The 14,245-nt window shown below is 42.3% G+C and overlaps 1 protein-coding gene across 1 annotated transcript in view; it reads right to left on the bottom strand.

Annotated features, from left to right (window-relative positions):
* Window positions 1–14,245, bottom strand: part of EXT2 (exostosin glycosyltransferase 2) — a 126,131-nt gene that overhangs the window by 58,543 nt on the left and 53,343 nt on the right. The window contains exon 7 of the mRNA XM_007455806.1: window positions 12,944–13,075. Coding sequence (XP_007455868.1) covers window positions 12,944–13,075 — 132 coding nt within the window. The remainder of the gene's footprint in view (window positions 1–12,943; window positions 13,076–14,245) is intronic.

A 14,245-nucleotide genomic window follows, 5' to 3' on the forward strand; every position in this document is an offset into this window, starting at 1 on the left:
AAAAAAAAAAAAAAAAAAAAAAAAAAAGAAACACTTCAATGAAAAAACTAGAGACGCATCTGACTCAAGTCAACAAGGCTAACCTATAATCCAGTGTTCAAGAATGCTAATGGTGGCTCAAACTACCACTTCTCATGAGAGGTGAAACAGATCTACAGTTTCATCTGACTATCCCATACCTGAAACATTCACAGTTTGAAAGAGAGGCCCGTTCCCTGGCCTGGGCACAAACATGTTTGCTGGCGGCCAACTGACTGTATTTTAGAGGTCAGCTATGGTATGGAGGAAGACTTCACTAGCTTGGTAAACAGAAACTCTTGGGAAAGGTTAAGTTACAGCTTGTGGCATCCGAGCACAAAGCGCCCACACAGTTAAGACCAAGGAAACCAAAGCTTTCATACAGTTTTGAGCTGACAGGAGTGTAACACCACCGTTAAAGTTGATACAAAGTGGGAAGAGCAACCTCTAAAATGCAGTCATTTCTTAATTCTTAACCTCTCTGCAATTCCAATAAGGCACATGTTTTGTCTACTATGTTTTATCTCTGCTTCCTCCTGGGCAGGGGTGGTGGGGAGAGCATATGAACCCACAGGGCAAAAAGAATAGGCAAGGAGACACCGGTGGACAGGAGTTCAATACATTTGGGGAGGTGAAACAGATGGAGCCTCTCGCTAGACGACACACAGAAATGTAGAATAAAATATAACAAAAGTCTTCTTAAATATTCAGGAAATCGGAACTCGCCAGGAACCAAAAATGAAGAAAAACTACGAATGAGAGCTGAAGGCACAGGGGCTTGTTGACACCGCGGTACCCTGGGGAGGGCAGAGGCTGTTGCTGCACTTAGTAATGCAGGGGTGTGGGTTTTCACACCCATACCGGAAGAGGGACATGGCTTTGGGCATAGGAAGGAAGGAAACTAGCAATGAGACTTACACATCAAGCCAGAATCCTTAAAGGCCTGCACAATCAGTGAGAAGGTAGTCCGGAAAGTCACGCCTAGCGTGTGGAGACAACAGAAAAACATTTATCCTTTTCAACCTGAGTTTGGGCACAGTGGGTGCTTTCCATAGAGGCCAGCACTCATGTAGGTTTAGGGTCTAAATGGACTCTCCCCGTGTAGTACGGAAACCTCTTACCAAGAAATTAATGTTAAAAAGTGATTTATCTCTGCAATACTTCTGGAACACCTGGCAGAAGCAAAAAAAACAAAACAAACCAAGAACAAACAAACTCTCTGGAGAAATACCCCCTTACCCTGGGTGGCAAAGATTTCCACAGAAAGTCTTACCAGAGATGAACTCACATTCCAAAATTATAAAACATATAAGGAAACAACGCAACAACAGCAACAGACAAATGACAGGATTAGACCTTACAAGAAATTTTAAAATTGGATTACTGGAGAATATAAAGTGAGTATCTCAAATAATTAAGGTATAAAAGAGTGAACTGAAAACATATGTGGGAAAAAAGAGACACTATGGAAAAAAAGATCAGACAGATTTGAAAAATAATTACAGCTTCTAGAAATAACTATTGAAATTTAAATCTCAATGGATGGGTAAAAAAAACACATCAGACACAGCTAAAGAAAAGAGCAAAACAGATGTGAAAAAAATTATCCAGCATGTAGCACAAACAGTTAAAAATGTGTAAAACATGAGGGGAAAAAACAAACAAACAAACAAACCTGAGAGACACAACAACAGAATGAAAGAGGTCTAACATACATTTATTAGGATTCCAAGAGGAAGGATTGGCGAGAATGACAGATATGTAATATTCAAAGAGAAAATGACTCGATTTTCCAACACTGATTAAAGACATGAACTCCAGGTTAAAGAAGAAAAATCACTCTCAAAAGCAGATAGAGAATGGGAATAGAAAATCACCATTTGGCAACCATTATACCAACAGATTCAGGCAAGAAATCATCAGTGGATGCTAAAACTAGTAGGTGAAAGTTTGAGGAGTAACAGGATATTTACACAGTCTCAAAGTATTCCCCCACAAGACACGTTAAAAGAAAGGGGTACCTTCCCACTGGGGAAACCTGTGAGCGAAGTTATCATCACTACTGACAGGACAAACTGACATCACGTGTCCTCCAATGTGATACACTGAGAACCAACGTTACTTTTGTGATATTCCTGTCAAAAATGCATAGTTTAAATTTCTATAATTTGGAACATGATGCATTATTTGACACAAAAGCATCAGACAAACCCAAATCAAGGGACATATTCTAAAATAACTGACACGTTCTCTTTGAAAAGGCCAATGCCATGCAAGACAAAGAAAAGACTTGAGAAACTGTTCCAAAGGAGGCTAAAGAGACATGACAACTGAATGCAATGCGTGGTCTGGAATCTTCCTTTGCTGTAACGGATGTGATGAGAATAACTAGCAAAACTCTACATAAGGTCTATAAATTAAATAATAATGTTGTATCACTGTTTATTTCCAAATGATTTTGGTTAACTGTACTGTGGTTCCATGAGAAATATTTAGGGGTAAAGGTACATCATACCTTCAACTTCCAAATGGTTCAGGAAAAGACATATATAAATGTGAATACACACACAGAGAGAAAAGAATAAAGGAAATGTGGTAAAATATTAACATTTGAGGAATATGGGTGAAGGGTGCACAGAAACTCTGTACTATTTTGGGAATTTTAAGTCTGAAATTATGTCACAATAAAAAGTTAAAAAAAAACAGAGAATTTTAGGTCTGTTTAAGCAAACAAAAGGCAGACAGGGGAACATAAGCTACCTAGCAAAACATAAGAAGCTAAACCTTCCAAGGATGAGGATAAGAAGATGCAGAAATTGGAGGTACTAGGTGTCCAGGAAGGAGGGACTCTAAAAACAAGAATAAGAAACAGTTGGTTCCACGATCCCTTAAACTTATATGCACAGGCAGGCCAACCCCCTACCTGTCCTCCCTACCCTCTGCCACTTTAGCAGGAGAAGGATGTTTATTCTCTGGGGAAAATGAATTAGATTCCATACGGAAACCAGGGTAAGGCACCACACTGAATACAGCAGATTAAGTGATCACCTATCAAATGAAGGATGAGAACCCATCTCCTTCCCCCACTCAGCTCCCCACATGCATGCAGCCCAGACTTATCCATCCTCTCCCTACTCCCAAGGGCAGAAAGATTATCCTCTGGATCAGTGAACCAGTCCAACAGAAATAACCCATGAATACCAACAATCAGGTCCCCATCCTCATAACCTCAGTAAAGCCCATAAGGCGACAAACCTATCCATGTATGCAGAGCTCCCAATCAGCTCTCAGTGCCTCTATCTTAAATAAGAGTAGACTGCTGAAAACCATCAGGTATTTGAAGGAAGTTTCCAATATGAAAGATAGAAAATAAAGACCTGAAAAAGGAGTTCAAAGGAAACAAACAATACAGGGAGCTAAAGACAAATAAAAACAAAACCACAAATATCTTGAGAGAGAGAAAGTACAGTATCCTTAAAACAAGAATAGGAAGATATAAAAAAAGATTAATTAGAAGTCAAGAAAAAACTCTAAGAAATTAAAAGTGAACAAAACGTTAAAAATCAAAAGAAAGGTTAGAAGATAAAATTGAGAAAATACCTAAGAAATTAAAACAAAGGTCAATTAAGACAGAAAGAAATGATAAACAGGAAAGCAAAGATAAGAAAAATAAGTATCAGTCTAGCATATTCATCATCTAGGTACCCAAGTTCCATAAAGAAAAAAAAGAAAACAGAGGAAAAAAAGAATCAAAGACATTAAACATGAAAATTTCCTTATAAAGGGCCCAAACCAGGATCCAATGAACAAGAAAACACTCATACCAAGGCACACCATCATAAAGTTTCAGAACACAGGATTTCCCAAGAAGATAAAAAATTTCACATAAAAGGATCAGGAATTAGAAGGACACCTCAGTTTTTTGAGATTAAAACAGGAAGCTTAGAGAACAGTGAAGCAATGTCTTCAAAATTCTGAAGAAAAGCCACCACAACCAGAATTTTACACTAGCCCAAGTATTAATCAATGTGAAATAGAATAAATGCACTTTCAGACATGCAAGGTGACAGCAAATTTATCCCCCAACAGTCCCCTTTCTGGGGAAGCTATTGGAAAAAATAACCCAAAAAAGAGAAAGATGTTAGAACTTGGAAACAAAGAATCCAACAAAGAAGAGAAAAGAAGGGAATTCCGAGCATCATGGTGAACAGAGAGTTTAGGCTGACCTCTGTATAGGAGACCTAGAGAGCAATCAATCCACACTGGAGCTGAAGGTGCAGGGCTATGGGAGAGAAGGGTGGAGGGAGGCAGGGAGCGAAAAAAATGGGGAAGGAGGGAAGAAATCCTATAGTTTACTTGTGCTTGATCACTTCACTCTTTTGGTGGAAAATTCAGTAACAACCAGTGATAGGAACGTGGAAAACTAAGAGGGGGGAAAAAAAAAGGCAGTTATGTATTTACTTCCCGGAAAATAAAAAGTTATACATAATCATGTTTTACTACTTGGTTCCGTTGACAGCAACATTTATATAGTCCTAATAATGCAACAATAAACACTGCTTTAATGAAAAATGATGATACCGCCCCACTGGTAAGATGAGAAAGAAAAGAAATGTGCAGAGGAAGAGGCAAGAACAGGAAACAAAGCACTAACTCTAAGGAAGTAAAAAGATAATAATGTCTGTGATTGAGAAATCAAAAATAGCACTATCAGCATTTTATGAGGAGACAGGAAAAGAAATATCAGAGGAAAGCTGACAGAGTTGAAAGAAGCTGCCCCTTGGGAACAGGCCTTAATTTTAGTTACATGTTTTATTTTACTATCTGAATTTTTAAACCATACATGTGTTAAGCCGTACTATTTTTTTTAAGTATTTACAAAATTAAGTGATATAGCTGAGATACAAAAGAGAACCAAAAATCAAGAATCAACCTCCAGCTGGAGCAATGTGGAAATTTTTCTACTCTGCGGCTACAATGACGCATTTATTAGAAAACTACACTCAAATATTAATTGATAGGTATGTAAACAGTATAGGACATTAGAAATGGAAATAGAATTCATTATCCTGATGTTGTGATAGACAACAACTCATTTTCCTGGTAACCTCTTAAGCAGATTCACAGGAGAATGAAAGTGGCCCCTGAAACAAGGGCAAAGGGAATCTGGTGTGCTACTAAGCGATAGCTGGTGCATGAAGGATGACTTGGCCAAAACACTCAATATGTCCTCAATTCATCTACTGCCAGATTAAGCTCCCACAGACTTCGAGAAACTACTCCACTCGCTGCCCTCCTATATGTGACATAAGGAAGCAGTCAAGTTGCTGACTCACGAAAGCCAGAGTCATAAAAGTGAACTCTTCAAAAACCGCAGATGTAGGCCTGCATCCAGGGAAACCGTGTGTGTGGCTCACCCACTGCCACGACTGGAGTCACCGTGCAGGTGTGTGCTACTCAGGTATACTAGTCTCCCTCTACGAGGAAGGATGCTCTGATTGACACGATCCTCTCTGCAACACCCCCGAGTCTGTCTCTTCATGTGCCTTACTTATCCTCCCCACCTGGATCTGACTTGTGACCTCATCTTCTCCACTTTCTATCTGACCATCAGAACTGGCCAAGTTCTTGGCTTGGGGTCCCGGGTCCAGCTCTTGGGATCTTCCTGCATCTCTCCGTTCACAGACCCAACTCAGCTTTCTTTACTCCATGACCTGAGACTTTTTAGCTTGTTTCCAGAGAAGCAACTACAGATACAAAACAATTCAATGGCAAAGGCTGCTCAAGGAAAGGCTTGGAGTTGAGGGCGGTAGAGTGGACCGCTTGTGCGACTGTGATCCTGTAAATGTGGTGCCTCTAAAAACAAAAGACTCCGAAAGCTTAAACTTACTTAAAATTCAAGCTAAGATTTCTAAATTCCATACATACTTTAGTCATATCTGGGCAGTGGGAGGAAGAAGGGGAGAATAGGCCAAGAGGGCCTCCCGGGGGGCAGGAGAGGCATTCAAATTCCAGAGAAACATTCCACAACCTGGAAGCTAAAGGGCATGGAGTTGAGTTAAACAGACTGCTAACCGGGTATCTTTTCAACTCAGAGTTCTGTTTGGTGCATCTGAGCTGGCACTTCTTCGGCCTGCAGAGTGATTTACAGCTTGTTAGTATTTACAGCTGAGCGATATTTTCAGCGGCTTGTGCAGCCACAACCTTTGTGAATGAGGGCCGCCGTCTGAACTTCTAAGTACCGGTAGCCCTGAGTTCTTCATGTAGCTGAGACAGATGGGGGCTGAACCTCGGCCCTGGATGCTTCTAATCCAAGCCCCAGGGGTACAGAAGAGGAACTGGATGGGGAGAGAGGGAGAGCTTTCTCCAGGCAGTGAGTCAGGACACACACTGTGAATCAACCCCACATCAATGTACGGTTCCCTGGACCAGCAGCATGAACACTGCTTGGGAACTTGCTAGAAACGCACATTCTAGGACCTCACCAAGACTTACGCAGAAACTAGGTGTGGAGTGGCAGCCATCTGTGTTTTCATGAGCCTTTCAGGAGCTTCTGATGCATACTGATACTGGAGAACCAAGAACTAAGGGCTACAGCAAGCTCTGCTGCACTGTGCCCACAGCTCCGAGCCCTGCTCCTCATGGGTGATGACTGCCAGTCAGGTAAGTGCTCGCACACAACCCTCCCACTTACCAAGCCTTCCCTGCCGGCCTCCAAAAGCTGGACTCGGACTGATGCTGACAGGATGTCTAGGCAAGTGTATAGTCCTCGTCTGAGGCCTTGCTTGCAGCTAAGTCACCGTTCTGGCTAGACTTCATAGGAACAAACTCTTATTTTCAACCTTATTCTTACGCTAGGTTCGACAATCTTATTTTCAACCTTATTCTTACGCTAGGTTCGACAATCCATTTTAAGTTGCTTCTCCACTTTTCTCATCAATTTTTGTCAACAGCCATGGGACCCCAGCTGTCTCTCCTCCCTGTTCTGGGTCTGGTATGGTCAATGCCGAAAAGAAAAAAAATCTGCGGTATCTTTACCAGTGTTATCTATGAGAGCAAATTTGAACAAAACTGTCTGTTTTGTCCCCCCAAAAGGGACTGGGTAAATGAAATCGGGACACACTGATAAGGTGGAGTATAATCTCTCTAATCACACTGCAGAAAAATAACACGGGCAACCACCTCACTCTACAACATGACTTTAGGACTACATTACGTTTAGTTGTTTAAAAATTGACACTGAGGGCTGCCCTGGTGGCGCAGTGGTTGAGAGTCCGCCTGCCGATGCAGGGGACGCGGGTTCGTGCCCCGGTCCGGGAAGATCCCACATGCCGCGGAGCGGCTGGGCCTGTGAGCCATGGCCACTGAGCCTGCGCGTCCGGAGCCTGTGCTCCGCAACGGGAGAGGCCACAACAGTGAGAGGCCCGTGTACCGCAAAAAAAAAAAAAAAAATTGACACTGAGAGGATACGGTTTTGTTGGCACATGCCAGAAATCCAAAAATTCACAGCTCTCGGCCCACTCCATCCCCGCATCACATTTAACGCTCACTTGCTTCAGTCTCTGTCCTCCAGACATGCTCACATCTGGCAGAGAACCAGAGGTAAGGTGGGGGAGGGTGCCCGAGGAGATCCCCAGCCACACAGGCTAGGCCCAGATGTAGGGACCAGGCCTGCCAAGGGGCAAGACCAGAAAAGACACAGACATTTAGAAGCAATACAGGTGTGGAGTATTTGGGGGGATGATAAAGTTTTGCTGATATTTGCAAAAAAAGGGAGAAAAATGAAAGCATGGAGAGACTAAAAAGATAGCAAAATGCAGGCATCCTTGACAGGAGGAGCTAAGAAAATTAACGATAAAAACAAACATGTCATCCCTCATAAAGAACCTTAATTTGGAGAGAAATTCCTTCCAAAGAGAAGATTCAAAACAAAGGGCTAATCTCTCCAGACCTGACAGCCATGCAACTTTAAAGTTGTGCTCCAGAGTTACTTTCTCAAACTTGTTCAAGTTCTGAGAGTGCAGCGCAACGTGGATAACGTAATTTGCCCCCTCTCTGGTTACAGAAGAGAACGGCAAAGCATCTGCCGACACCAGCACTTGGTTTCTGCAAGGCTACACCTCGCTGTCTCCATCATTCACACACATAGACCCCCCCCTTTTTTTTTTACATTAAACTAAGGCAGCGGCATCAGGCCAAAACAGGGCTCTCTACCCTCACCCCTCCTCTCCAGCTGAGCAAGCTCGGCACACGGCTGGAGGCCCTGACAGCAGATCTTTGAAACAACCAGACCATCCCTTGATTTACTGACCAAGATCCACACCTACTCCCACCTTGGGGTGTCTGATATTGTAATTTGATGGAATCTAGAGGGGAGACTTCCCTGAAGGTTGGGCTCATAGCAATCACATCTAGGGTAGGCTAAGTATTTCTGAAAGGGAGGGGGAAAGTTAACTGTAAATAAATCAACGTTACTCAGGCGGCCTGTCAGTTGCTTTCACTAAAGATGCAGAAATGTACAACCCACAGCTTTAAATCAGGGCTCTCATCACCTGAGCTCCTAGAAATGTGGTAAACACTAAATTTCCCTAAAAAGGATTAAGAGTTAAAGGAAAAAATTAAGAATATATTTTCCAGTTGCATATCCAGATCTATGCTTTTTATACTTAACATTCTTTCCCAAATTAGAATCCAGCACTTTGATAATTTTGTCCTAAATTAAAATGCACCTATTTCAAACCTATAAAATTTCATATACTCTTTTCTCCTAGTCTATATTCTTATGAAAGACAGAGAGACCAAAATCCCAACCATTTATTCTTATACACTTTTCTTAGAGCTTTAGCTCAAAGTACAGAATAAAGTCCTACTGTTTCCACATTTTCTGGCTGCGCCATGACCATCCCACCTGTATGAATTCTCCTACAGAGGAACAGATGTGATATTCTTTGTCTCAAGCTTGTACCATATACTCACAAGAGTGGAAATGTTTCAGCCCAGAGGAGGCTTAATGGCTCCCATAAAACTCTGTAAGCAACTCAAGGTACTCTGCAGGTAGAAGACCTGGGTTCTTGCTTGTTTACACAACTTGCCCATTATATGACCTTGGATGAGTCATCAGGCTCTGTGAACCTCATTGTGTCTGCTTTAGAGATGAGCAAGAATCTATCACTTTCCCCACCTTCCCAACAGGGTGAAGGTCAAATAAAATAATGGCTGTCACAACAGCATGTGAGTGAGCCTTGGATGGCTCAAGCCCTGGGGTCCCGATCTTCCTTCCTCCCTCCCTCCTTCCTTCATGTATCAAGGGCTTCCTGTCTGAATTAAACTGTCCTAGGTATTATGAGGAATACCAAGATAACTCAGAAATTCCCTTAAGAAGCTTAAAACTTTACAGGACATTATACTTCTATGCATGTGAAGTGATAGGAAAGAAACAGATAATATGCTTTAAGAGTTACAAGAAGGAAAGATTACTTTGTGCTTAGTTAGGGGTATAGGAAAACCTCATGGAGGAAGGGGTATATAAGCAGGCCCCTGATATCCAGATAAAATGTGGATGACCAGAGACAATGGTGAAGAGAGGCATCTCAGTGAAAGGACTAACAGTCACAAGGGCACAGGGAAGGAAAAGCATGGAGCAAACACAGAAAGGACAAAGTTGTGCTGCCAGAGATCTAGCACTCCCTGAAAGGCAACAGAAGGAAATAAAGCTAGAAAGGCAGCCTGGAGCTGGACTGTGGAAGGCCCTGCAGTCAGACTGCGTTTGGATGCCAACACCGCCCTTGCCCACGACGCCCGTGCACCCACACTCCATATCTGGATAAATGACACCATGTTCCTCGCTCTTCCTGAACTCCCCCCCACCAGCTAGTCAGTGATCCCTAATATCACTCACATTTGTCCTGCATTAAATCTCACCTGGGCTCCTGAAACAGCCTCCTGCCTCTAGGCTCAACCTCCTACAACGGATCCATCCTCCACGTTGATGTCAGACTGACCTGAAACGCAATCTCACCACATGATTCCTGTGTAAATACTTCAGTGATCTCCCATCACCCACAGATAACATTCCAGAACCTTCCATAAGATGCCAGGTGTGGGCTTCCCTGGTGGCACAGTGGTTTAAAGAATCCGCCTGCCAATGCAGGGGACGCGGGTTGGAGCCCTGGTCCGGGAAGATCCCACATGCCGCAGAGCAACTAAGCCCGCACGTCACAACTAATAAGCCTGCGCTCTAGAGCTCACGAGCCACAACTACTGAGCCTGCGTGACACAACTACTGAAGCCCGCACACCTACAGCCCGTGCTCCGCAACAAGAGAAGCCACCTCAATGAGAAGCCCACGCACCACGACAGAGTAGCACCCGCTCGCCACAACTAGAGAAAGCCCGCGTGCAGCAACGAAGACCCAACGCAGCCAAAAAAAAAAAAAAAAAAAAAAAAAGATACCAGGTGTTTGGTGTCCTGGGCCCTCTGCAGGCTCCACCTTCTGCTTCTCCCTCACAAGCCCCCTTCACTCCTGCCACACTGACCCCCTTGAAGTTCCTGAAACCGCCACATGCTCTCTTGTCCCTCTGACTCTGAATTTGCCGGTCTTTCTGGATGGAACCTAACTTCCCCCCTTTCCCTGACTAGAAACACCTGCCCTTCTCCTTTTAACACTCAGATCATCATTTACCATTGTTCTGGAACTACTAGCCAAGGTAATTAGATCAAAGATAATAAAAGGTTCAAATATTGAAAAAAGGAAGCAAAATTAGCATTTGTAAATATGATTGCATATCTAGAAGACACAAGAGAATCAACGTTTAAAAAGTGAAACAATTACAGAATTCAGTAAAAGAATATTTCAAAATTTATGTTCAAAAGCCAGTAATATGTCTTCACACAAAAGTTAGAAACTACAATGTCAGAGAGTACATATTCCTTTATCAGAGTATAAGAAAGATAAAATACCTAAGAAAAAAATTTTCAGGACTTGTGAAGGACCTATATAAAGAAAACTTTAAAATTCTACCAGAAAGACAAATCTTGCTTCCAGATAGCAAGATCTACTGCAATGCAAATCCCCAAGGCATGGATTTTCCTCTGCTTTGTTGACTGACATATTTCAAGTACCAAGAACACTGCCTGGAACATATCAGGCACTCAGTAAGTACCCACTGAATGAATAAATGCCTAAAACTATCTAAAAATTCAATGTGACCAATCAAAATACAAATAGGATTTATATTTGTATTCTGGGAGAAACTGACAGAGACGTCAACCTCCACTTGAGCAAAAATTCAAGTACTCAGGGTTACTGAAGGCATGGAGAACCAGAATAACCAAAATGCTTCGGGTGGAACTATAAACTGGTACAGTCTTTTGAAAGGGCCATTTGTTAATATCTATCAACATTCAAAATGTGTTTATTCTTTCAGCAATTTCTCAGCTGGAATTAATTCTGTAGATACACTCATACATATGTGCAAACACATATGAAAGGATGTCCCTTGTATTACTGTTAGAAAATAGATTTGCATGTAAGATACACCTGAACAATGGAATAGTATACGGCCATCCTTAAACCTGAAGGATACCTATACAGAATGAAATGGAAGTAAGCCCATGATCTATTAGTAAAGTAAAAGAGGCAAGGCACAGAATACTATGGATAGTATGATCCCATTTGTGTTCTAAGATTATATGGTTATAGGTTTATATAGGAATAGAAACCTTCTGGAAGGTTACCTTTGGCAACAGATTCAAGGGAAGACACAGACAGAAGGAAACTTTACCTCAAGCAAGACAGAAAGGTGTCTGCTGTTGTTCTGCTTGACTTTACCGTTTTACTTCCTCTCAGGCACCCTCGCTTCAGGAAGTGTCCTGCCCACCCCCATCCAGGAGCGCTGCCTGCCCCGCCCCATACACTAGGGTGTACAGGACTACTCATACAATACCCTTCCTCGCTGGCTTCCCAAGTTAGTGGAGAGTTCCTTTGAGGGCAGGGCCTGCTTTCCTTTTCTGCTTTCTCAGCACATGGCAGAGTGCCTGGCACATAGGAACCACTTAATAAAGGCGGGAGGAAGGAAGGCAGAAAGGAAGGAAGGAGGGAAGGAGGGCCCTACATGAAGATTAACCAGGTGGCAGCACACAGGACTATCTAGGGAAGGTAGAGTCAGGAGACAAGGACGGCCGGCCGGAAAGAGAGCGATTCAGTCTGACATGGAGATGACCCTAGTGCTCTCAGGTGGAGGCCTCGGAGTCTGTGAGCCAGACGGCAGGGATTCTCCAGCTTCAGGCACTTTCAGTGAGAAAGAAGCTGTGGCCGCTGACACACTCCCTGCAAGGCCACAAGTGCCTCGTGACCTCTGCAAGCAAGGACGAAGCCCTGTGAGCAGCTTCTGACCACACCATCTCGCTGCTGGGAATACCCAGGGGCCTCAGCCAAAGTCCTGAGCAATCCCTAATGCCTCTCAATCACTTTTGCTGAGGATGTTCCTCACAAGGGGTCTGGATGTTAACTGACATAATCCATGGAAAGCACTTAGCATAAAGCACAAGGGGAAGTGCTCAAAATATAAGCTGTTATTAAGTTGCTTACAGAATCCTTTCAAGAGTTCAAAGCATCACAACTGCAAAAGTCATCAGAAGTCTTCCATTTCCAACAAGACCCAGGCCTCCCCATTTATTTCTGTAATAAATAAACATACTGTCTTCCTAAGCACAGTTAAAAGAAACTGGAAGCGGCTGCTTCGGTATTTCTTACTTTTGTCATCATTTCAAAATTAAGCTGGTCCTATCGGCCCCAAGTCTGATAGCAAACTCTCATCTTAGAAAGCTCAAATTTAAATAACCTTTACAAATTCAGTACATTTTCCATCATCCCATCCTGATAGCTGGCCCAGGCCTGATGTGGCTCGCCCCGGAATTCATTTACCACGGAGGGAGGGTCATTCCAGTCTTCATAGGAGATGGCAGCATATGGATAGATCCGGTCATTGATGATCTGCAGGGTGGCCAGGGCAATGGCTTTGATTGACTGGAAGTACGCTTCCCAGAACCACCGTGCCTGTGAAGAAAACCACACTGTGTGAAGTGAGCAGAGAGAGTGAAGAACTAGATGCTCCGTCACAGCCACCTCGAGGGCTGGGTAATTGCCTTACTCCCGAAGAAGAGGGAGACCAAGGCAAAGGCTCCCTGCTGTTCAAGCCGGCTCCATCAGAGTGGGCATTTAACCAAGGCAGTCAAAATAGCACGTGAGCACATGAAACGCACACTGGATTCAATTTAGGTTTAAGAGAAACTACATGATATTTAAGACGAAATATCAGTGTGTTTAACCAGAGCAAGTTTAGAGTCTTTTTTGATATAGCATACATAAAGTGCACAGATCTTAAGGGTACAACTCAATGAATTTCTACCTTCAGTACTGTTATAACTACTACCCAGAGAAAGATATAGAACATTCCAGCACCCCAGTCAGAAGCTCACCCCTCCAAAAGTAATCATTATTCTGATTTCTATTAGCCCACTACTGAATTTCATATTAATGGCATCGAACAGTATTTACTCTCTTGCTCAACACTGTAATACTAAAATCAGATTTTGGTGTCAAGTTATGCTGGCCTCATAGAAGCAGTTGAAACAGTTCTACTCCTTGACAAATTTTATGCAAGGTTGGCATTATTTCTTCCTTGAAAGACTGAGAATTCATCAGAAAAGCCATCTGGGCTAGGTGTTTTTTTGGTGTGTAAAGGTTTTAAATCATGGATTAATTTTCTTTCATACCCATAAGATTATGCACATTTTCACGTCAGTTTTGCAGGAAGTATTTTTCAAGGAATGTGTTCACTTTACCTAAATTGTTAAATTTATTGGACTAAATGTGCGTCAATGCCTATTTAATGCCTATAGAACCTGTAGTAATACACCTCTTTTCATTCCTGATATTGATAATCTGTGTTTTCTCTTTGTACTTGATCAGTCTTACTGGATGTTTATCAATTTTATTATCTCTTCAAAAAACCAATGTTTGGTTTTGCTGATTTTCTTTATCTTACTTTTTTTTTTTTTTTTTTTTTTTTTTTTTTTCTTTTTTTCTTTTTTTTTTTTTTTTTTTTTTCTATTTTGTTCCTTTCTGCTCTTATTTTTACTTTCTTCTGTTTTGGGGGACTTTAATTCATCCTACATTTAGCTTTCTGAGGTTGAAGTTTAGATATTTCAATCTTTCTTCTTTTTT

The sequence above is a fragment of the Lipotes vexillifer genome, unplaced genomic scaffold (genome assembly GCF_000442215.2).
Source record: "Lipotes vexillifer unplaced genomic scaffold, Lipotes_vexillifer_v1.1 scaffold977, whole genome shotgun sequence".
In the NCBI taxonomy this organism is placed as follows: Eukaryota; Metazoa; Chordata; class Mammalia; order Artiodactyla; family Lipotidae; genus Lipotes; species Lipotes vexillifer.